General features: G+C 43.1%; 1 protein-coding gene across 13 annotated transcripts in view; it reads right to left on the bottom strand.

Annotated features, from left to right (window-relative positions):
- Positions 1-26182, bottom strand: part of LOC106648599 (potassium channel subfamily T member 2) — a 115544-nt gene that overhangs the window by 65859 nt on the left and 23503 nt on the right. For 2 of the 13 annotated variants that reach the window (XM_023459544.1, XM_023459545.1), the window contains exon 4: positions 20255-20588. The exons of 9 other annotated variants lie outside the window; for them this stretch is intronic. In XM_023459544.1, the coding sequence (XP_023315312.1) occupies positions 20255-20520 (266 nt within the window). In that variant the 5' untranslated portion in view covers positions 20521-20588. Of the gene's footprint in view, positions 1-3218; positions 5188-20254; positions 20592-26182 lie in introns of those variants that run through there. 2 more of the 13 variants (XM_023459549.1, XM_023459547.1) reach the window with 2 other exon arrangements.

Here is a 26182-nt window from a genome sequence, read left to right on the forward strand (position 1 = left end):
CCCCCCCCCCGCGCGCTCGCCAGATCGTCGTCCGGTGTACTGCACGCGCGTTTGTACACTTTAGGTTTTAGCGCAGAGAGTTGGCGCGCGAAAAGGTATGTAAAACACTGCTTGATATCATGCTGTGAATGAACGGGGACAGGATATTTTTTTTCCTCTTAAATTGAAGTCTCTCGCAATTGACGCGCGTATTACGTTTGGTTCGCGTTGATAGTAGGCACGATTATAGGATGGATTAAGCAAAAACTGATTTTAAGGGCGTATATAACTATGAAACTTTATTTTTTCACTTTATTTTTTCGGAATCGATTACGACATCTAGCGGTCAAATCCGAAGCTCGTTGCCAATGAGCGCATACATTACCGTACACCTGTCGTACAAAATGATTCGTCTACTTCTGTTCTCTCTATACTTCAGAATCGATAAATGGCGGTTTGAGAACATCAGTTTGAAGTAAAACTTCAACAAAGTTTTGCAAAAAAAAAAATATTTAAACCCGAGTAAATTAAGAAAATGACTTTATAATAAAAAAAATGTCCGCGATTGTTAACCATCCTCGGCATCGACGTAAAAAAAAATTCTCTGAGATATTTATTTCTCTCCGTCTGTACCCATACCAATACCCAACGCGCCCTAAAGAAGTTTCACTTCCTCCAAAGCGAGATCGATCGGCAGTCATCGCTCGGCGGGCGAGCGAGCTGTTTTTTGTTCATCATCGCACACACGCATGCACACTCACAAAGGAAACTCTGAAAAGCCGCGAAGGAAGAGCATCAATTATGAAAGAATTAATCCTGAGATAAAGTCGTTATACTCGCGCGCGGGGAGTTGGTAGAAAAGGCAATTTCAACTTACAATTCCTTTTAGTACACACAAAGCCAATCTCGCGAGCTTACACAGCGAATCCTTTAAAATAATATAGCTAATTTTTCATATATTATAACCGCCGACGAATGTATAATTTTTTTTTTTTGCTACGCTCGTACCCGGACGATCAATTGTCTTGGCTATTATATCATACCGCCACCCTTTTATATGGAACTAGCTTGCCAGATATATAATGGCTCAAGACACAAAAGCTGTTAATTGCAATTCAAAGTAGTGCCAAGCAGCAGCAGCAACTCTCCGCGGAACAATCGTAAGGCATTATTATATACGCCCACACCGAAACCTACGTTACACATTATACATGCCCTTCGCTGCTGCTAGTGGTGTAGAGTATGAATCTAACCGGTGGTTCATCCATCATACCGCGGAGAAGTCGACGGCGGGGGGCGCTCGCATATATAAGAGAGAGGCGGGAGGAAACGATTTAATCTTTGTTCGGCGAAAAGCTAATACTAAGATTATAAACTCGGCCGCCGCTTGCTTGCTTGCTTGCGCTTGCTGCATCTGTTGATTTAACCGATCAGCTGCGACGATGATTTGCGGTGCGGTGCGGCCAAGCAAATATTTGATCGTCGAAGCAATGTTCTTTATATATTTTTTTTCCTCTCTCTCTCTCTTAATCGTTCCACTATTGTGTTTATATATTTTTTCAGCTGAATTCCCGTGCGCGCTTGCAAGCCTCCCTCCTCCCCCTTTGAGAGAGAGAGAGAGAGAGCAAACTCTCCAAAGCCCCAAGAAAATAAACGAATAAGCTTAAATTTTCCCGCAGCGCACGATGGTGTATATGCTACGAGCTGTACGAGCGAGTTTCCCCTGGACAGCCGTAACCACTTTTATCTGTTTTACTCTCGTTTTCCCCGCGCGCCTCGCAGTCGTTGGGCGTTGAAAATTCGTAACAAGCGCCAGAGCCTCGGTACTGTTTGTACTTATACGACTCGTCGCTCGCTAACGTTGAGTTGTTGCTTGCCTCATGCCTGCTGCCAAGCCAAGCCAGCCAGTCAGGCAGTAGCAGCAACCGTCCTGCAATCACGACAGTCAAGAGGAGAGAAGAAGAAGAAGATAACGGAGAGTGGGATATCAAATATTTACCGAGCACTTGTCTCTGGCCCTTTATATTCCGTAGTTATATGTGTGTGTACTAACAAAGTGCGAGGCGATGGTGCTTACGAGCGGGCCGCCGTCGCTCGCTCGTCGCTGCCTAGAGGATGATCGTCTCGAGGATATATAGGCGCGCGCGAGTTTCAAATTGTAATTCGCGCGAGGGGTGATATATATATCTGGACTCGACGCGCGATGACTAAGCCACTTCCTTTCTTTTCGCGCGTCATTAGCACTATTTTGTTTTTTGTCAAGTGGAGCGAAAATTAAATCACTTACCGATTTTTTCGGATCGAGCCACTCGATTAATTTCGGGAGGGAAAATCTCGATGAATCTGTGTGAATACATCGTACATTGATGAAACTGCTATACATATGATATTTACGCAGTACACGGCGAATACGGATAAATTCGATATATCAATTTCTCATGTATATGTGTGCTTTAGCTTATGTTGAGAGCTTTCAAACGATCGCATGTATATTAATTCGCAAAGTAATAATTATCCCTAGCAGCTTTCTGTGTATGTGTAAGCGAAGTGCACCTGCAAATAAATCCCTGAGACGAATGCTAGATTATATATTTGCCTTAACTCGCCCGGAGTAGATCGTAATTACAGGAGATACGAAAGAGCATATAATATATAATATATATATAATATATGTGTGTACGAAAACTTTTAACTCGACAGCCTATAGCACAATTGAAATTCCATTATATATAAAGCATCAGACAGGCAGCACGCGAGCGTCGCCACCACCAGCAACCAGCACACCATGGGATGAGGAAGTTTGCTTAATCCACTCGTTTCGTATATTATATATTCGGTGTATACACAATTTTGCCGTTGATACACACCGGCAGCAGTGCGGCTGAAGCAGCGAGGTTACGTATATATAGCCCGCCCGCGTTAAGGAAAATCGCTGCATCAGCTCGACGATCCGTGAAAATACGACATTATAATATCGTCGTCGTCGTAGTCGTCGTCGTCGTATGGCGACGGCGGGAGAGCAGAGGCATGTGCCTCGCGATATATTTATACATAGAACACGACTGCTATGTTGGATATATTATATATACTTACGACTAATGCGCTACGCGATTTTGCGTCCGTGTGGATATATCATCGAGAGCATAATACAGTGACACATACGCACACCTGCCGTGATCTAATGGACTGCTTGAACAAATTTTGTTTTGTAAAAAAAAAAAAAGAATAAAGAAGCTCACCTCGGTATGCGATCGTAACTGTCCCAGCTGGTGAGACAGTTGTAGCTGCTATAGCGGCTCGACGACGTCATCGCTGCGCTGCTGCGTTCGGACAGTCGTCAGGCAATTCCGCCGACTGTCATTATTATTACTTTCTTCAGCTTCGCCGCGAGCGGCATCGACATCGTCATTGTCATTTTTCTCTTTATTTTTTATTTTTTTATTATTATCTTTATTCTCTAATTATATACTCATCTAAATATACGTAATCACACCGATGGCACTCACACACGCACTAGTAGTACTCGAAGAATATGCGTTCGTTGTGTTTATATATCTTATACTTTTACTTGTTTATTTTGGTTTTTTTTTTGGTACAAAAAATAATAAAGACGAGAGCTAGGGTATTTTTTGGTCGATCAAGGAGGAGGGTTTTTTTGTTTTTTTACTTTTACGAGAGAGTCCGTTATAGTAAAGTACCTAAGACACTCTGAGTTGGACCACGCGAGTCGAGAGAGAGAAAAAGACGAGGAAGGAAGACGCGCACACACTCGGGCAATGACGACGACGACGATGATGATGACAGTATAATGAAAAGGTCGAGCGAAGAAAAAAAGGAGACGAAGAGAATATTTCTTCTTTCACGAGGTATATATAACCCGGAACGTTATGCACTTATATGCGCGTTTACGTGTACACACACGAAGAGAGAGAGAGAGATAGGTAGATAGATACATAGGTAGTAGGGGAAGGAATAAAATTGGACCTCTATATAAGGTGATTGGACCGCCTTTATTGTTGGTACTTTGCCGCTGCTGCTCATGTATTATGTCAGAGAGGGGGGGTAGTAGGTATTGTTATGCACAGCGCGCGAGCTTTTCGCGAGATATCATTATATTTTGCTTATCCCTTTTTTTTTGCTTCTTTCTTGCTTATACACTTGCTTCTTTCCTCTCGCTGTTTTTGTAGTAGTAGTAGTAGTAGTACTAGTAGTAACTCTATGATACGTTGTGTGGATATCTACTGTAGGTACCAACGCTTACGTATAGATAAATATTGCGTATACGCGCGCGTCGTTGCCTCGTGCGTGTGTATATAGATAATACTATTATTATTATAATAGAGATGTATATTTTTAATATAATAAAATGTATTCTTTATGTATATTATCTCTAAACGATTGTTGCGGAGGTGCATCCAGCAGCGCTTGGCACGCCTCGGACGTCACCCCGTTTCTTTTTTTTTCGTTAAAAATATCAGCTACGTTTTTTTGGACCCACCAACCAGCGCTGCGTGTGTAAAACGTCGTAACTTTATAATAATAATAATAATAATTATGTAACTGTTGCTCCTTATCGATTATTAACTATGTCATACAAGAATTATTACAATGATTCGTGTCTTTTTTCTTCCTCACTTTGTTCGGCGGCATATTCATTCCGTAAAGTTATATTATTGTTATTGAAAACGTCGACGATGACGACGACGTAGGGAGTATTAGCATGCATGCATAAACGCATCTCTGCTGCTGCACTGTCGTCGTCTTAGTCGCGCACTCGCAAAATTCACCTATATGCATATCAGAGCACCACCAGCAGCAGCACTACGAGCACCCACACACAAGCTCAAATCGACGACGAAAAATAAAAGAAACCGAGATAGAACACGTAAACGTGAGTTCTCCGCAGCATACTTATATAGAAGGGGCCACGACGACGCTGTATACTACCCTTCTTATCTCCGAGACACTTTGGGACAATTCGCCAGCTCTCGCGTGTCGGTCGGATGCTGCTACTACTGCGAGCGTCAGCGAACGTTCGAACTAAATACACACATAGCCACTTTTCTTCGTCTCTTCTTCTTCTTCTTCTTCTTCTTTTTTTTGAGACTTTTTTCTTTTCCTCACTCTTATCGCTGACTTTTATCCATCATTAGCTTATACGACTATATCAGCTCGAGATATGGATTCCGACCGCAAAAAAAAAGATCGTACGCGGTCATCACCGCGACGTGGGGTCGCGTCGGGCCGGGGCGCGTGCCAGCGGCGGGGCTGCCCGATCACCGCACGGTCGGCCGAGCGCGGCGCGCGGCTTTTCGAAGCTGATCTCCCTCTGTCCCTGAGTCACGGCTGGCCTGCTGCTGCCTTTCCGATCTGGATACCGACGATGCTGATGACGACGATGACCACCTCGCAGAGGCAGCCTCGAGATTTTCATATCTCTCCTCGCTCGCGCGCCCCTGACACGAGACGAGATGCGATCACTCGAGACGAGACGACGACGACGATGTTCTTCTTCCTCCGACCGAACAGCAGCAACGCATCGGTCGTGTTTTCATCAGCTGATTCTTAATGATTTAGGAACACTTTGGAGTGTCTCTTTGCATCTTCAAAGGAAGTCGTTTTTTTTTCTTCTGATCACTCGTGAATGATACACGCTCGGGGTGGTTTAAAAAAAAGTAGAAAAATATAGAACGCACGAAACGATACGCATTAAGACGTTTGTGCTGTCGCTCAATCAGGCAGCACCTTTAATCAGGCACCGGCACTTGCGTTTGAGAAACATGTCGATAACCGAAAAAAAAAACGAAACTAATTATCACACGAGTATCGCGAAACACAAACGATTATAGAGCTACCGCGTCGCAGTGACGGCGGATCGACAAAAAAACTCCCGCGTCGATCGGCTGCTGCTGCAAGCTCGCACTGGCAACGACGCGATGACGCAAGCTCCGCAACGGCCACGGGTCGACTGACGATCCGTGTGCTTTTCGAGGGGGGCGCGCGCACTTGGGCCACGAGGCTCGAGAACGCCACTGCTATATAGCACACGGACACAAGGCAGGCGCGCGCGCGCCTCTGCTCCTCGTCATATAGAGGGAGTGAGAGAGAGAGAGAGAGATGATAACGATGCGTGCGCAGCGCGCGAAAAGAGGTGGGACTCCGACCGACTCGACTGCGAGTACAAGCGCACTGCCCTACTGTCGGTTCTACTGCTGATGCTCTCCATAATATATATAGATATATCTAGAAGATAACGCGCATAAGTACGAGTGGAGCATCGAAGGACCTGTACGTACGTACCTACGTGTGCATGAGCAGCCGAGTGTTTGATGTTATTAAGCAGCTTTTGGTTTACGCATTCCCCGCGAGCAGTGACGTCGAGATTCTATCTTGTAATTTTCACTGATTTTTCAAAGCAACGCCAACATACGTACGTACGTACGATGTAATCTTGACTCGTATCACTTGTGAATTATATATAGGTATAGACGTAAACCTTCGAGTGTATACTCTCGAGCGTCCATACCTGCAATTAATCACTCGCATTGGCTCTTTCCCATATTGCACGCAGATACGAGTGTGTTACATTTTCGAGTGTATTATATAGCTCGCAGCAGCAGCAGCAGCAGCAGCAGCAGCAGCAGAGGAAGAGGATGCTTGTATATCGAAAATAATTAACGCGTACGTATTCAGGGCCTCTCGAGGAAGAAAAAAATTGGATCGAGTGGCTGCGTGCGATGAGCAATATTAAACACTCTATACACTATTTGAATGTCCTTTTGGGCATATTTTTTTTTTGTTAATTTATTGGATTAGAAAAATAACTGTAATCGTACACGTGCCCCACGCTCCCCCGCTCGAAGCTCGAATCGCATATACACTCCAACGAGGGAGTCGAGCTCCCCGAGAACAAATTTGCCGATAAAATTTTGGAGTAACGCGTGCCTGCATGGGTGTCTATCTATACGAGTGTTTGTAATTTTAATCGAGACAAATTTCGCGGAACGTTGAATTTTGACACGCCCGTGTGAATTCGCGCGCAGTCAAGCTGAGCCAGAGCCAGAATCAGCAGCCCCGTATCGCTCGTACAACTCTAGCGAACTTTCACCTATACGCGCGCGTATTATACATGCACCCGAGGAGTTTACATACACGTATAAGCGCGCGGGGCGCTGTACTACTAGTAGGTAGGTAGGTAGGTAGGAAGTTTTGGCATTGGATATATTTGCGCGCGGAACGGCGCTTATACCGACTTGTACGAATTGTTTTCCTTATTCGCGCGGCTGCTGCTACTCGCATTTTCCGCATTCGCAGCGAAAGCTGCTGTATTGTATACGGGTTGAGCAGGAGAGAGAGAGAGAGAGAGAGAGAGAGAGGGAGGAAGGCAATTTTAATTTAATTTCGTGTGACTGACACGTGCTCTTATAGCTACGAGTGCGCGAGATGACGTGCGCGGCTCGACACGTGGCTGACTAATTTCGTTCATATACAAAAAAAAGAAAAATATTATACTGCCGCCCCTCATAAGTACGACAGGAGGAGCGAGCCTGGATCTGGATTCTCGAGATGATTAATCATCTTCGAGTGTATCAAGAGATTTACCGAGCGAAAATCTGGCGCTTATCGCTCCAATTAAGTAATTAGCAGCTGCAGAATACGACGAGTCACGTCGAAGATTATCTCTCTCTCTACTACTGCTACTACTACTAATCCCTTAACGTACCGCAATCGAACTTGAGGGGCCGAGATTGCGCGGGTGTGTGTATGCAGACGAGAACTAACACACGATCCCGTTACTATCGTCAACGTTATACACACATCGACGCGAATGATTAGTTTCCAAATTCACACACGACCACGTCGTCAACGTCAACGTCTGTGATAAGTCGATTTCAAGACGCGTTACGCACGTTTGATACTTTTTGAACAAAAGGTCCGATTCGCAGCGATAGTTCCAAGCGAACGACGACGACTACTGGTAATAGTTTTTTGAAATGATCGATCTTCGCTCAGGCGGAAGAAATTCCGCAAGAATAAATTGATTTTGCAAAGTGGAGTTCGATGGTTCGCGTATACGTATGCGTCGCGACACATAACACACACGGACAACAAAAAAAACCTCGTGCATCACACACACGACGACGCCACCGCGCGCAAGGCGGGAAAAAAATTTATCGCTCATTTTGGTATGGGATGTTGAGATATATATAGAACTTCCCGACACTTTCTCACTCTCGGGCTCTCACCTTCTCGACGACGAAACAATGGGGATCTTGATGAAAAATAATAAATGGCAGGCTCTTTAACTAGGAAAGCCCAAAGCATCTATCTAGCCCCCGCGTGGCAGCACCGCCTTTAATACATCGAGTAGTATATAACGGCCCGCTCGAGCTTAAGACACTGTGTGCGGGGCGCAAACTCGATGATGTATAAGCTCGGCGAAGCTCTAAACTCGCGCGCCTCGCATTAAATAAACACCTCGCCCAGAAATATATATTTGTCCCTTTTCAAATCTTACTTTACTTCTTACTGCTACTGCTCTAGAGCCCACTCGCAATCCCTACGAGGCGCGGGATTGCTCGTTTCTCGAGCTGCTGTTTTTTTTCTTCTCCGCGTCCATTAAAATAATTATATGGCGCGATACATGTAGTCCACAAATAAAAACACAGTGTATACATACGAATGTGGCTTTCTTTTTCTTCCTTTGCCACGTGCCGTTTTACCTTTCATTAAAACTCGTTAATACGGCATCATTTAGCGGGAGAAAAGACTGCGCGCGCAAGCTCACAAGTGGTTGTAATTAGAATTTCAAAGAAACATAGAGCTTATGCGATTAAGTCGTGTGTTTCTTTTCTCTCGTTCTTGTTTTTCGTTTGTAATGGTATCAAGCAGGAATGCAATACCAAGTCTCATTAGACTCTTTCGCCGAAGGTATACACGTGAGCGCGAGCACCACGTATATGGACGTTTCTGTGTCCAGCATCTTGCATTTATTTTTATTCAAAATCTTGAAAATCGATACTTTTTGATACAAATAAAAAAAATATTACTTATTATAAAATTACTTTAGGATGAAATTCGTCTTGTAAACTCCCAATAACGATGCTCTAACTGTGGCAGAAATTTTCAGCAATAAAAACAATTGATGATGAAAAAATTTTACGTGATTAAATACGGTGATGCAACTTTGAATCTCCATCACTAGATGGCGAATACTCTTATTTGTAAACCTACAAGTGGAAAAGTGAAAATAATTGTATAAGTCGGAGCATGGTTTAGGAATAAACATCTTTTTTCCAAAAAGGGTAATAAAAAGCGATGCATTTATTATGTTACCCAAAAAATTTCTTTCCTCGGTCGATTTGACAGAAAGTTGACCATACTTTAATTAAGTAGGGCTAATATAAGCCACTTACTTGTGCTTTGTATAATAGAGTCACGAATCCGAGGCTCGCGTGTGTCAACATTTTATACCTGCGCTGACCAATCTACAATATCGCGTGCTTAATTGATGCCTTGAGGTATGGAATAATAATGCGTCGAAAAAAAAACGAAGACAAAAATAAATTATCACGTGTCAACTTTTTTTTGTCGTCGCAATTTCGACGCTGCCATTAAAACGCTCGTGCGCGTGCTTCTGAAAGAAGGAGCCATTGACCCATGCTGTAAAGATTAAATTTTTCGAGGTACAAATATGTCGAGCCGATATGCGACAAAAAAGAACGCCGATTTGCTTTGGTGCATACGTTTTTACGCTTTGCCTGCCGCTACGCTAACATCTTTATTCATAAAAGTGAAAAACGAAATAACAATCCGAAATTTCGATTCGAGCTTTACGATCTGTGGGGGAGGGAGCGGCGGCATCGAATCGCGCGCGTATCATCCTCTGTGTCGCGGGATTACGAGCCCTCTCTGGTCCTCCTCCTCCTTTGCCTCTCCTGTATGCCGCGCGCAAAGTCGTAAAATGTTGCTCGGGTACTTCGCCACGGATCGTTTGTTATAAAGGATTTAGACGAATAGAGGCGGCGGCAGCAGCAGCCGATCGACTAATATATGTATCGTAAAGCATACCAGTTTCGATATTATCATTCGCGAGCAGGCATCGTGTCGCGAGTACAGAGGGAGAGAGATCGAATCATTTGTTATATAGCTGGCGCGTGTTCCTAATGATTAACTGAGGACGACGGATGGTTCGTGTATTGTATGTTGCAGCAGCCCTGCTGCTGCTGTTGCGGACTCGAGAGGAAGTGGATCGAGATGTAGTTTCGATAATTTTTGCTGCGCGAAATAACAATCGACCGAAAAGGGAACTTGGGAAGAAATAATATAACGAGTTTAAAAGAGCAGAAGCAGCAACAACTCTCCTTAAGAGAAAACTCCGAGACTGCAGCGCACACTCGTTATATATTTCTTTTCCTCTCTCTCTCTCTCTCTCTCTCTCTCTCTCTCTCTACGGCTCTTTCTCTTATTTTTTTATATTTTTTCAAACCCTAACGAATCATCGCGTGCTTGTTTGTTCTTTCATATTTTTCTTCGCGCAAACACGACGACGAGCAGCCAACTCTACCCCTTGAAGAGACCAGTTGATTAGTCGCTTACTGCTCTGTATACGAAATAAATAAATAAACGGATAAAGAAAGACACGAGTGGGGAAAAAAGTGTACTCCCTTTTCTCCGAAGACCAATATTTGCTCTTTTAATAACCTTTGACTTTTCTGCGACTGCTCTTCTTTTTGATGTGTATTTTTGAGCGCCCAGATTTTATTTTTCTTACCACTTCTCTCTTTCGTTATAACCTCCGCCAAACTTGCTCTCGCATTTTCACGCGCTCGACTGTGTTTTCATGGGCGCTACATTTTCCTCGTCGCTGAATATGCGCGGGCATATGTGTGGGTGGGCTAAGATAAATACGCCGAGGCTTAAAATGTCGTCTAATTTTAACATCCTCAAACGCACCCCACGAGTACGCGCGCGCGGCTGGCTATGTATTATCGCGCATAATCGCTCTAGACCGAACTGTGCGCGCAGCTGTCCTCCCGAAACTACACACAACCGGGCAAAGATCGCACAGTTGCACAGAGAAATTTTCGCTCATTGGAACGTATACGCGCATGGACGATTCTAAGTCTTGTCGCACACGCGATAATTCCTTCAAAGCACTGCCACCCCGAATTTAAGCCATTATAAACGTTCGTATATATGAACGTTTTCATGGATCAATTTTCAATTGCAGATGCGCATCCGCTTTGTAATATATTTATAGCCTCATACATTTATAGATATGACCATCTTTTTGCTTATATAAACTCGGAATTGATTTAATAAACTGCTTATCGACGCATTGAAAAGATGACATAATATTCCAGTATCCGGCTTGCGAGTTCGATTTTATAACGAAGTTATAATACCATCGCGGGCCTGCTTTCTCGCGCGCGCGCGCACGGAGATTTTAATTTAATTTTTGGGCGCTAATATGTCGAATACGATTACGAGTTAATCGAGGATAATGAAGTTATATGCTTGAAATACTCGAAAGTTGACGAAAGTTGAGAGTTCAAACCAATATTTTTTCCCCCGCTCTTTTTCTTTATGCAAAAGGGATCTTTTTCCGATGCTCGCAATTTTCCGCAAATATATTTCGTCTTTGTTATACGATACAGCTGCATCATGCTCCGAAGCGAATCAGCAAAAGTGCACGACAACGATAATCGAATCCGTCTCGAAATATTTTCCTACAAAAATAAGGAAAAAAACCGAATGCTTCTGAGGGCGCAACCTAACGCACAGCCTTTTATAAGTGTATGCAAGAGCGCGTGCACCGTAATTTTCGATACAAAAGTTCAGTGTTTTTATATTTCGTGAGTTTTTCTTGCCAAAATAGAAATGCAAATACAACGCAATATCGAGTGAAAAAAACACGGAATATTGAAATCTGTGCGTGAGCGCGCAACAATTATTTAATTATTTATCAAAAGTTCAGCGTGTATATTTCGTGACTTTTTCTTTCTAACATAGTCAAAGCAAATATAACGCAACATCGGGCGTGAAAAAAACGTGGAATATTGAAATCTGCGCGTGAGCTCGCAACAATTATTTGAATCTAGATTAAAATCAGTTAACCGACGGGTATTCATCGATGCTGCTACTGTTGGTCGCCATTCCATGGGAGTAAACCGATACGTACGAGCGCGGGCACACGTGTTAGATACACAACAGACGGTGTACAGTTTACACAAAACCCTTACCGTCGTATAAAGTCGCGCGTGTGTGTCGCGCGTATCGTTGGCACAATTCTGAACGAGCATTCATCCATCGAAGTGAAATCGATAGTCCGCGCAAACTATACACGCGCAGAGGCAGAGAAGTGAATGAAAGAAAAGAAAAAAAACAACGACGACGACAACGGCGACAACGACTACGCGCAAAAGCTCTTATCGCGCAACACGATAGTATATGCGTTCGTGTGTGTGCGAACTATCTCTCGGAATTTCTCACCGATGCATACTTCCCCCTCATCCCTACCTCAGCTGCGAGTTCACACACAAATGAATAATAATCCGATAAAATTTCGGACAATGAGCTTTCTTTTTATCTACCCATCGAGTTTACCGAATCGTTGCTGTTTTTGCCATTGTTGTTGTTATTGTGCAAACGTTAAGTCGAGAGGATAATTGCTCGACCGTGCGATAATCGCCCGGCCGCAACGGAACATCGAGGATTATTTTGCACGTCGTAATCGCGGGGGTGGTGGTGCTTATTGGCCTCGCTCGCTCATGGGCAATTACGCGGGGAATCAAATTGACATTCGCGAAGAATCGAGTATTTCTTGAACAAAAAATGAAAGGAAAATCTCGGAACTCGATAATACTAGGAGGGGAGGGTGTGTGTGTGTGTGTGTGTGTGTGTGTGTGAGCGGAGGAAGAAAATGCCCAAAAAAAGAAACCGTGAAAAGTTTGCTTTGACTTTGTCGAAAGCCGCCTGCTCCCCGTAAAGCCGTGTGCATGCACATACAGCATGGGAAGTTTGAAGCGCCTCGTGTATATACACGTACACGCAGGTATTACGGGGATTCGGAGGTGGGGGTGTGGGCTAAACGCAATTCAGCGCTGAAAAACAATTCAAGCAGCCGCCGCTCAAACACACACGCGATGCATATAAGCGTCAGCTCCAGCATCTGTTTTTCCGAAAGGGGCTTTTCTGCCGCTGCTAGTTGGCTACAGTGGCGTAGAAGGTGGCCGCTGACGCTCTCTCTAGATGTAGTGTATACGTGCAGCATGTATATATGCAAGTATACGACTCTAGAATTTGATATCTACTCCGACGAGTGAGTGAGAGAGAGAGAGGCACAGTGCTGCGCTGTGCACTGGTGGCAGCAGGGAAACTTCCACCTCTACACCAAACGCGAAAACTCCATCCCCGAACGTTCACTCGCAATAATTGAATTTCTCGGCTCAAAGGCCGCCTCGCTCTCGCTCTCTCGTGCTGCGGTATCACAACCTATTCCTCGCGGCATGAGCACTTACTCAGCATCGCGAGAGTCGAGCCCGAACGAACGAACGAACGAAACGAACCAACTTGCCAAGTGAGCTACTGGCGTATACGTGTTGTTGTATACACCATGCTCTCCATATATACTCGAGCCGATGCACCGCATTCTTTTCTGCAAATAGTATTTGCAACGACGAAAAAAAAAAAGAAGAAGAGACAACCAAGAGTCGAGCTGTATATTCTCTATGTATCTCTATCCGACCTCCGGATTCTGCGTCGTTATATTACTCAACCAGATTGACAAATATACGCGTATATCACGGATGGATTATTTTTCTTATTAGCGAAATGAGCGCGTATCATTTTTTTGCGGCGCGCTCTTCTCTTTCATCAGACACACGCCATTCGGGGAAATGAAAATCGCCTCCGGTGTTAATAACGTTATAGTATATCCTCTCTCTCTCGAGGAATTATTGTCCCTTCGAAATTTCTGAACCCGACATAGTGGATTGAGGAGCAGGGCGAAATTTCCTTTCTTGTTGCTGCTTTGCCAAAGTATAATTTAACGAAATATGGGAGGTTTCCAGTGCGACTGTATTAATTATTGCCGGAAATCAAGAGGAATAAGCAGTTGGTGATAGAAATCTTGTATATACAAGAATCTTGCATAAAGAAGAATATATACGAATCAGAAATTCTTTAGACACTTGCGACTTTACAATGCTCCATCTATTGGTGAGATCAACTAGCTCACAATCAAATATTTAATATTAATTATCACCAGATAACAACACGTTATTATTATAAGTGGAGAGTCGTGCCAACAAATATACCATTTGGAAATGTTATTGTCGCTTGCGACATTGCGATGCTCCATCTGTCGATCGTGAAAGCAAAACGATAAAGCGCGTTAGAATTTAATAACGGCAAGTCGCGCAACAAAATATATACTATTTGGAAATTTTTATGTCGCTTGCGACTTTGCGATGCTCCATCTGTCGAGGAGATCGAAAATCTCATAATCGAATGTACCATTTATTATCACCGAAATAACACTCTAATTATTTGGTTTGTATCGGGAGTCACTTTATGAATCAACAAATACTAATTGGAACTTTTTTTACCACTTGCGACTTTACGGTGCTCCATCTGTCGGTGAAATCCAAAAGCTTGTAATCGAATACGACTGACGTCTAATTACGAGATAACCAACCAAAGTGCCTACAGAAATATGCACTCGAAACATAAAATTATGACTAATCCAAAGGCTCTCCTGGCAAAAAAAAACAAATATTATCAAAGAGAGTCGTATAATATGCAAAGTACGTCGCCGAGTCCGAAACGACTCGCTAATGATCGCGTCGAACACGACCGCACCGAGATTTCTCTCTCTCTCTCTCTCTCTCTTCCCAGTAAAGGAGGCCTCTTAACATGGATACATTCCACTCGTCCATAAGATGCGACGTCGGGTTATATAGAATAAACACGGTATCGTCGTAGCGTCGGCTCGAATAATCGGAAATTAGCACGTTCGACGAGCTGCTGCTGCTGCCACAGACCGACGACGAAGATCGTCACTGCGGGGAGAGAGCTTTGAGCTCCTCAGCTCCTTGAATTATCGATTCCCAAGCTAGTATAAGACATTTCGGTGCACACATACATTCATAGTATAACGTAGCTTTGCCTTTAGTCTGCGACCTAATGATATACCGGTTAATCGAAAATCGCGTCTCTCTCTCTCTCTGTCTATAAGAGGATCCAAAAGTTCTGAAGTGAATGACTCGTATACATTATGTATACTGTGTATACGAGAGCCGTGTCAGCTCGCGTCTGACTGATTTCGAATTTTTCCACTTGCTTTCTGCCGATTATGTATACCGCGAGCCCCTCGTCGTTGTTAATTCTATCGACTGCGCAACGTATTATGGTTATTGGACCAGCTCTCTTTGGTATGGTAAACATTACACTTTTATGTTTCGAAATTAACCGCGAGCGCGGCAATCATAAGCGCCTCCGTGCTTTATGGCTTAATTAAACACGCGCAATCACAACAATTGCAAAAGCGGATTGCGCTTCAAAATGGAAGTTGAAATATTACGTAAGAGAATCGAGTGAGAGAGAGAGAGAAAGAGTGGGCCATTATGGTTGACTAATTATAATTATTCCTGCACGCCCCTTGAAAGAGCTCAATTACCGTGGAACGGGGGCGATGTGAAAAATAGAAAAAGCAGTACACACAGCTCCAGCAGCCGGTATAATTTTTATGACTTCGCATACACGCGTATGTAACTAAAATCTGCAGACAGTAACGGGAACGCGTATTATATTTTCAACGAAAATATCGCGGAAGTTACGCGATTTCAATGTGTAAAAAAAAAGTAAATAAGATCAGCTCTCGTCGGCTGTTATTGTTGTTATGTAAAAATGAGAAAACGTCAAGTGAAATATCATCAGGCGTTACTCGCAAATGCAGCAGCAGTAATAGACATCCGAAAAAACTTGGCGCATATATATTTTTGGAAATGCACAAAAAGTATATAAGTGCACACACTCACACACAAACGGTGAAGAGAGCAGAAATAAAAGAATCGGTAGGCAGGCAAGTTGACAAATATACACTTTGAGCGGTGTCACATGTAAAATATGTGCGCGTGTATAAGAGAGACAATCGAATTTTTCTCAGCTTTTTTATATACACACGGATAAGCTGGATATCTGCATCTGGTGACAGTTTGTGCAATAATACAGACAGTCAACGAAAATACGTACTTCTGCGCGAAAAAATCTACATTATATGAAACACGTAATCATCGTGCTACTCGGAGAGGAGTATCACAAAGGGTGAAAGCTATCCTCTCCGTCGAGGGCCGCGCAGAGGAAGGAATCAAGCGTGCGCGCACGCAGGGGTCATTCGTTACGGCCATTCATCCGAGTAATGTATAGCGCGCGGGCCGCAAGACGACGATCGACAATAAAAGTGATAATTCAGCTGGCAAGCGAGGCGATACGATCGGCGCTGTAGTGCCGCAGGGCCCGGCGGACTCGTTGTATGTAACCCTTCGCCGGAAACTGTCCGCCGGTGCACACTCGGCGATTAATAGCGGTTTAACGTCGTTGAGATTTCACTTCCGTGCGCCAAAGGTATATATACGTACGTGTATATAATACGAGACGAAGCGCGAGTCGAGAAATTTCGAGGCGCGCACGGACTGTTTTTGCTCGCAGCTCTGCCCTCGACGTTTCTTGTTATTATATATATTTTTTTTGCTACTGCTGCGACGTAAAATGAAGCCTTTTTTGCGTCTCTCTAGCTTAAAAAATTGTATCGTACACTTTGCTCTCTCAGACTTGATGGTGCGACTGGCGTCGTCGTCGTACTCGCGCGCATATCTCTCGTCATTTTTCTGTTCTTCCTTCTTCCTTCCTCCTTCTTCCTCCTCCTTTTTTTTCAGTTGTCACGAGACAGAGTTTACGCTGCATATTATGACGGGAAGTAGAAAAGGAAATAAAAGTGATGGGCGCGCAGCCCGGCAGTGAAATTTTATTCGAGTGGCTTATTGACTCTTGTTTTAAACGCGCGTATACGGCGCGAAAAAGGAAAAATTTAGTTATTTCGAGATACATGGGGCGAACTTCGTTTCAGAAACGTAAATACGAAATCCCAGCATTTACAGTTGTGGATGGATGCATTCGTGCTTCGTTAAATCGCATCGATCCTATTACGCGCCGAATTCTGCCTGTGCATATACGTTACATTATATATGCACAGCGATCGGAACCGAAGCATAAGCGTAAACTTTACGAGTTCCGTGTAATAATAGTTTTCGAACGATATGTAATAATGTATCTGCTCGTGAGAGCTGCAACGCGAGGCAGCACACGCCAGCCGCCTGGTATAGCTTTTTGCTACGACGACACGCATTTGCCGACGACAGGCGCCCCCTGCCACCGGCGAGGTAACTATGAGCTGCTGCAGCGGCTCTGCTCTAGCGTCACTATTCTCTACTAATACCAACCGGTGAGTGTGTGTGTCTACAGCAGTTTCCTACGTAAACAGCGGCGCCCGTTCTCCCGCCTCCCCACCCCCGCACTGCAGAACCGTACTAGCACTGGTGCGATATATAGCGATCAAAGCCAGTTAATGCAATATTTACAAGGCTCGAGCTTGCGAGTAATTGTAGCCTCTGGCTCTTTACCCACCAGCTGTTTTTGAGTATTTGCCTAGATTTTCCGCTGACCCCTCGCGCAGTCTCTTTCAGCCGCCCTTTGACGATTATTACCGAGAGAGAGAGAAGTTGCAAGAAATTTAAATGATTCCATTTAAAAAAAAAATACTCCGTCGATTAAAATCAACCAACGTTCGTTACTAAGCAATTCTTGGGAGGATGTTTTCCCGTCGCTTATAGCTGAAGATTTCGAGCGAATAAACAACCGCGCGACGTCGGTTATCGAACTCTCTCGGGGGGTCGTTGGTATTCTTTGAATCAACACTGTGCGGCTCCGGGTCCGAGCTCCGCGTAAGCTTTTCTCTCGCGTTCGATCTTTGCGCCTTTATATATATTCAGCAGCTAGATAGAACCGATTACTGTTTCTTACGGCGGGGCTTACCTCGAGTGTATACATTCTTATATGGACGCGTAACAACGCATAAAGTGTGATTATATATCGTCGAGATCTCGAAGCTCTTATATATATCGTTCAAAACTGACGTTTAATCTCTCCTATAGCTAAAATGTCAACGTACCGTTGAAGCAGTTAAAAAGTTTCTTATAGCGAGAGCTATGTAGTGCATCGTGTCTTTTAATTCCAATAATCAATGGGCAACTTCGGCTGGTACTCGCTCGCGCAATTATTTTACACGATGTTAAAAGTTTTGTAATAAATTACATCCGATCGAGGAACAGTACACGGTGCAAAGTGGCCCATGCGCAGTTTTTCCGTTTCGAAGTACACACACTTGCAAAAAGGGTACTCGAGCTTTTTGAGGATATAGGGCAGTTTCTCGATCGAATCGAGTGGGCAACAAAATTTTTTTTCACTTCGCTGATAGGCGAGTATGATGTTTTTATCATCAAAGCTGTGAATTTTATTTAAATTACACTTCGAGTTAGAAGTACTCCAAAACATTATTGTTATGAAGTGATCTTATCTGGCGTACAAGCAAAATTCATAAAAGTGCCTCGTCATGGTAAAAACAGTAAAAGGTAAATTTTTCATAATTGAATTTGAACGAATAAAGTATAAGCACACCTTTTGTGTTACATTCCTGTGAGAGTTTATATTTGTATTAAAATTAAACAGTTAAAAATATTTACATTAAAATTGATGTAAATACGGATAAATTCTTTTTCATGTTCATATTAGTGTAATTTTATCCATTTTGTGTGGTTTTATTGATATATGATATTACTTATATGATTATTTCCATTTAGTCACTTGCAGGTTCACAGATAAAGGTACTGGCCATCTAGCGGTCAAGGCTGTCATTAATAATCATTGAATTCTTATAAATTTTTTGAGTAACTTAAGAAAGAAAGAAAGAAAGAAATTTCTAATATAATTTCTGTTTTGTTCATTAAATTTCTAAACGAGGAAAGATATCAAGTATGATCGTGTCACCTTACTCAAAAATGTTTTGATTCCGTTAATTTTACTTCAAGAATCGTCCATGTAATATATAAGGAAACCTATCGAGCTTGACGCTATATAACCTGCATGTATTTATTCACGGACACGCGCCCACATACATATCCACTAAAAGCTAACGAGTACTTGGATCCAGAGCGGAGAGAAAGACCGAATCGCAGCATATTAATTTCGCGATAGTATATATAATGCCCTACACAGCTTCTACTCGTTGCACAGCTGGCTTGGCAAATCGGAGGGTTAAATTTTCAATGGCTCTGAGGTAAATTATTTGTCTGTACAAGTTTTGAACTGCGTTGATCCTCGGAGCCTCGGACGCGAAAACGCTCGAGCGTTTTGAAAAAATGTCAAAATGAAAAGTTTCGTCGAGTCGTATCGAATTGATACGCGCGGCGCGTAGTGAAAAAGTTTTAAAACCCTGGCGAGGTACACTACACGGATCTATTGCAAAAGAAGATAAGGAAAAACGCGCGACAACTGACGCGCGTGCACATGTTTAATGCCTCGGCATTTAGCGTATTTTTGTATATATACTCCGCTTTCTGCGCTCGCGAGATATGAAAGGTAAAAACATCGGAGGGTGCATTACTGAAAGTACTCGAATAGTTTGCTCGATGTATTTTGCTTGTTCTCGATTACAATATAAGAATTTCATTATCGAGAATATCGAGCACGATTCCTCACCACAGTATTTATAAATTGCAATGTTTCTTATTTTTGTTTACCTTTGGTTTGAAATTCAATTAAGGAGATACAAAGAGGTTCGATTGAAGAATGAAAACTTTTTTACACTCGCAGAAAACATACGTTCTCTTCAACCGTTTACCCACTAAATATTTGTTAACTCGACGAAGGAGAAGCAATTGTACGATCAAGAGCCAATGAAGATTGCTCCTAAAAGATACCCATTCAACTGCGTCCTAGACGAAGTTATATTGTATTTTCATGGCTCGTATAGATCGGAGTTAATTTTATTATACTCACTTGGTACAAGCTGGCTCGCTGAGAGCACCGCTCGATCACTACTGAAAACGAGCCGAGAGAGAGCATGAAAAAACACCGGATAATCGTGCTCTCTCTCTCTCTCTCTGGTGCTGTAATGAATTATTTTTTCTCTTTTGCTTTTGCTCGTGATCGTTACCTCGGTATCTGAAAGGCGATCTCGTCGAGCGAGTCGCTCGGCTGCAGGGGCACGCGCTCGAACAGTTTGCTCGGTCCGTGCTTGATGCGTCCGCTGCTCTGCATCGAGCCGGCGGTGGGCTGCGACTGGTCGCAGCAGCTCGACTGGGCCCGTTGCGAGGCCTGGCCCGAGCCCCCACGGCCACCGGCGCCGCCGCGTTGGCGCTTTTTCCGCGCCTCGTCCGCCTGACGGCGCAAATTGTGCAGACGAAAGAAAAACACCGACATGATGATGTCCGTCGTTGCGATTCCTGTTGTGGTTGCTGGTGATAGCGATGGTGGTGGTGGTGGTAGTACTGCTGCATCACGATTCAACTTTAAATATCGCACCCGACATGACGCGCGTACAAATACTTTTTTCATGCTTTTTGTTTTGGTTGGACGGCAGCACATCGAGCAAAGAAAAAACTAAACATGCACGTAAAAAAGACAGTTAATTGTCTAACGATTCTCTCTCTTTCTTTTTATCGTTTCTCTACCCAGCCCTCCCGAGTCTATTACATACGGATCCTCGGTGGCCAGATAAAATATTTACTCTCTTCCATACCAGGGTAAAAGGCTCCGCTACAGTCTCTTTTGTAGGCTCGCGAGCTTGCATCGCACATTATACACGTACTCAAATACACGGTTAGGGATCTACTGCGGTAAACCCGGACGACCTTTGACATGTGAGCACTCACACACGCGCGCATATACTATATGACGTATATCATATACATGCACAGTACCACAACGGAATAAACACAGGCGCCGTAGTGTAATACAGTACGTCTCGGTTATCTGCAATATTCATCGCGCGCTGCAGCTTGTACAAATTAGCCGGAGGCAGAAAGCAGCTGCTGCGAAGGAATAAAAACTGCCGCAGTCGTACTAGTCACGAGAAAAGAATATTTTCCTCCTTCTTCACTCGGGTGCAAGTTTTTCTGGACAATTTTTTCAGCTCCGAACATGCTCTAGGCGTTATTACATGGGCAAAATTGACGAAATTATGCATGCACACGAAGCAACAACATTGACATAATCAAAAGCGGTGTATACTTCATGATTTTGTAATACATATATACAACGTGCAATCAAATTCAAAGAAAAACAATCAAATCCGGGCCCGGCTTATAACAATGGCCGCGCGCCGAGTTTGACCGAGGCGATTCATGAATATTTCACTCGGCGCCGTGGCACGCGCACTATGCACCCTTCGTGTAACTGCGAGCTCTCCTGCACCACGTCGACGCGAGATGCGCCGCACACACGAGTTTCCAATTTCGAATCTACTGCACGGAGAGTATCTGCGCTAGGGAAACTACATACAGCAGCACATATAATAAGTAAAGGAGGATACAGCGTTTGAATCCCGAGAGATTAATAACCCTGGACTCGCGCACATGTGTGTGTAAGTGAATTTGACACTGTATATATAACCATACGTGTAAGTAAATCCGATACTGACTAATGACGTTTTCTCGACCGAAGTCGAGCTTACTGCACGCACACATACACACGCGTGTGCGCGGTATTCTCTGAACTTAAAATATTGCTGTTACAGCCCTTCGTTCCATTTGGAAATGACGTTTATAAAAAAGTGAACGAGAAAAAAGTGGTAGTAGTAGTAGTGGAGAGGTTTATGCAGTACGCCCATTGTCAACGACGTTTGACACAAGCTGTGCGCGATCTTTTCAAGTCGCGGAATTTTTCTTTTTTTTGACAAAAGAAGGATATTCATTTCCTTAGTAAACGAGATTTTTTATGCTTCGAGATGCTCACTCTCGCTCTCTTTATTTGCATCGTTCCCTTTTCCTCGACGACGAGGTTGCGTCGAGGAGGTCGAGACATCGCAATATCCGCGAAATGACAGGCGCGAGTTTCGTGTTACTCCTTACTCAATCGTGATATATTTAAATATATATATCTGGAAACATTTCGATTATGCGAGGGAAGGTAGAGAGAGAGAGATACGCGATCCGGAAGATTTTCTTAAATTTTCATAAGATGCGAGAATAAATACACACAACCACCGTTCGTGCCCAAGCAAGCTAAAAGCTCGCCGCGAGTATATTAATTTTAACTTACGTTAAAATCATCAAGAAGTATACACGAGGCAGATTCCAATAACATATGCTTGCGAAGAGAGACCGAGAGCCATTTTAATCTCAAAGTCACATCTCGCTTGGGTCGCGACGACGACACGACAACGTCGACGGTGCTGATATTAAACTATAGTCTATATGTAGTATCAAGCCCCCCGCGCGCGCGCGCGACTGGATGGAAAACGAGCTCGCTCGACAACAACGACGACGACGACGCGAGCCGTATAACGACTGCACTGCTACGACGTAGATTCAATTGAGCCTTGAATCTGTCACCGACTCGAGCTATTCCAAGTATGTTCGAAAACTGATTCGAGTCCGCTATAGAGAGAGACTTGCGGAATTCGGATCCATTATCTATTTCTCCCTCTCCCTCTAAGAGAGTCCGAGCTGCAGAGAATAATATAGGAAACTCATCGTCCGAATTCGAGTCCTGTACTCCTGTGATACCGGACGACGCGAGTCCGGCAAAAGCAATTCAACTGTTTATAGGGTTATCCGACGCATTGTCGAACTCCGTTATATTTCGAGTGTGTACATCCGGTGCCCGACCGGCTTACTTAACGATCTTATCCTTTCTGTTACCGATTAAATTTATGCAATCGATGCCACAGAGGCCCTGTCATAAATTTCACAAACATAATACCCCTGATGCCAAACGCGAATGTAGATGTTTCACATCAATAACATAAACTCATCGTCGCGAATAAATTTCTAAAGCACGCGAAGCTCTCGCGATGTGTGTGCTTGGACGTAGTCATCCACGCAAATCGAGAGAGTTTAAACGTGACGCGTTTACGTGATCTTACTATCATCCCCCGGCCCCCTCCCCTGAGAGGGATCTCTTTAAAGGCACACACGCGGAATCATGATTATGCAAGCTCTCGTGTGTATAAACCGGAGGAGGGGGCAGCGCTGGTCATATCTCGCGGTTATACGTGGCCGAGCTCGACAGTCCCTACTACATCCGTGAGGGCGTTTACAATATTAAATGCTACTGACCTCTTTTACGGCCTTAATCGCAAAAAGGCAGTGTACCGATATAGTCGATGTGCATTATATTTTTGGCGTCTTTTCGGGAAGTGATTGACAGCCGAGGTCGAAGGCTGATTAATATACCGGGCGGAGTAACTTCGTTTTTCGTTAAAATGAAAGACAAAAGGATAATCAGAAATTCTTTCAATCTATAAATGAAATTTTAGTCAAATTTCATCCAAAAAATATTTTAGCTGATAAGGCACTACTTTGCTGCACGTTTCCATAACAATATGAATATAATCTTACGGTTTATATTTAGATTGTCAGAGAGAAGTAAAGGATGAACTTAATGTGCATAATTTAAAACTCTACTCTGGACGCGCGTCGTGAGAACCACTCACAGAATTAAGGCTTAAAGTTTAGTCGTTCTTATTGGGTCCAAGCGACGTGTACTTGCCAAATGAGTTCATATTTGATTTATTGCGGCAGAGGTAGCGGCAACACCAGCCGGTGATACTTGATGCGAACTACTAAATAAATCAAGCAATCGACACACTTGCGAAGAAGACGTATAAAGTGCAGAGAGTGAGCGAGAGAGAAGACGTGGATATATCGAGGGTGAGGCGGGAGGAAAAAAAACAAGAGAAGAAGAAGATGTGTCGGTGGGTATGGAAAATAAACAGACAGAAAATGGAGTGAGAGGAAGAGGAAAGAGCAGGGGTCAAAGATATTGTTGTATCTTCGGGCGTAAAAGTAGGTCGGTGGGACGATAGCGAAACCGGTGAACTGACATGCACCGCTACGAAGACGTCTGCGCTTCGATGGAAATAGCTACCGCGCGAAATTCATTCTTTTCTCTTTTTTTTTTTAAATGACGCCAGACGACAGTAAGAAGTTTTCTTCTTTTCTTTTTGTTGGGTTGTAGCGCCGTTCTCGCGAATGTAAACTCGAATTCGAGATTGTTTATAACGGGTTTCAGCTAATTAATCGTAAAAAAAAGTTACAAACTAAATAAACTTAACAATGACATTTTTCACTGTTTATAAACATTTGACGCTCCGTATTAATTTGAATAGAATTACTCCCTATATTCCGTCATACTTCGGGTTAATGAAGGAAATACAAATATGTATTACATCGACGCATAACAAAAAAAAAAAAAAAAATTGAAAAAAATACGCTCGAGGGTGCAGGGAGAAAACGCCAGGCGCGAACGACAGTTAACATCTCGTGGGAGCCTCTCTGACCAAGAGCCATATACACACGTGTCTGTACCGCTATGTATGCGTGCGGGTGTATATACGTGTTTGTGCGAGTTTACGCGGAGCAAGCTTGTGCTTCGCTTTGGAATCGCAGTAGTTCCCTCGACTCCTAACTTCATAAGCGTGGAAGTCATCGCTGGTCTTATACACGTCCCTAACGCCATCAAGAGTTTCTTGACCTGGTTTCATCGATTTTTTTTTCATCTCGCACCTCTAAAGTGTATCATCATTTATCTCACTGGCGCAAAATTTTTGCATTTTTACCAGGAAATGAAGCGTTTATTCTCTTACTTCTATTGAATTTTTTTTTACGAAGATCGCGTTAGAAATCGTTAAAAAGAAAAAAAGATGTTATATTGTGGAACTACGTCTCAAAGAGAACAGATAATTGTCCATTGTGTCCATTCAGCACAATGAGGATAAAAAGGCTTCATTTATTTCAACTTATGCTCGCTTCGTTAGAATGATATTTCATATGGTTTCAATTAAATTCATGATAATTATAAGTAATGAATCATGAAAATGCGGTAGATAAGAAATCCGACAACTATTCGAAATTCGTCATTGTCCTTTTTGGCCATTTTCAAATTAAATTGGATTAATTCAGTGAATGACCGATGCTTTATTAGATTACACATCCGATTTCGTGCGTACTTCGCTATGACGGATGATTACCAAATTATTTACTTAGTGTCGGTACCTGTAAGTTTGTGAAATTTCATACGGCGAATACAACTGCTCGCGAATGTTCAATTATTTCGTTTGTGCGGCTCAAAGCTTGCCAGTCAATCGGTGTTTCTCTAGACAAGATAAACGAATTAACCATAAATATGTTCCTGCTAAGCTTGAGCATACATTAAAATAAATGAATAGAGACTCCAACCTTAACTTTGAAGAATTATACGCCGCGCGTGAGCGAGAACTACTATACCCTTATTACTCATTCGGAATGAGAATTCGAGGGTATTTTTTATGGCGGAGTAAGTAAAAGCATTCTCATTTATCGCGAGTATAAACTTAAAATATCAATCTTAAGGGAGTGGCGCGAGTCAGCCCAAAAATCAAATTTTAAATCCAGCTCTCTGAAACTTCCGAATATTTTTTTCAAAGACTTCACGAGATTGACAATAGAGCTTTTTGAAGAAATATTCAATAGAAGTTTCAGAAAAATGTAAAAAATGTATATTTGGGCTGGCTTTGCCATCACCTAAATAAATGTTTTTTAAAATAATCAGCCTCTCACATCATTTTAAAAAAGGTACAAACATTTTCCACGCTTAAATTTGACTTATAAATCGACTGTGCAACGTTAGAACACGAGATTCAACGCAGGGTCAAAAGCGTGTGAGCGCCCCTGCGAGTGACATAACAGTTGACACAAGCTCCAAAGAATTTTAAACTAAGCTCGAGCGGTAAATTAAATGGACGATAAAAGGACTTTAGAAAAACGTCAGACACGTGCTACAGTAAATTTTTACCTTGCCTCGAATTATATCGTACTCTATCGAGTATTATTCTGTGTAATTATTAAAGTTCTCGTTTATTTGCGCATTTGAAGTGAAAACA

This window comes from Trichogramma pretiosum, unplaced genomic scaffold (assembly GCF_000599845.2).
Source record: "Trichogramma pretiosum strain Unisexual culture from Peru unplaced genomic scaffold, Tpre_2.0 scaffold7, whole genome shotgun sequence".
Taxonomy (NCBI): domain Eukaryota; kingdom Metazoa; phylum Arthropoda; class Insecta; order Hymenoptera; family Trichogrammatidae; genus Trichogramma; species Trichogramma pretiosum.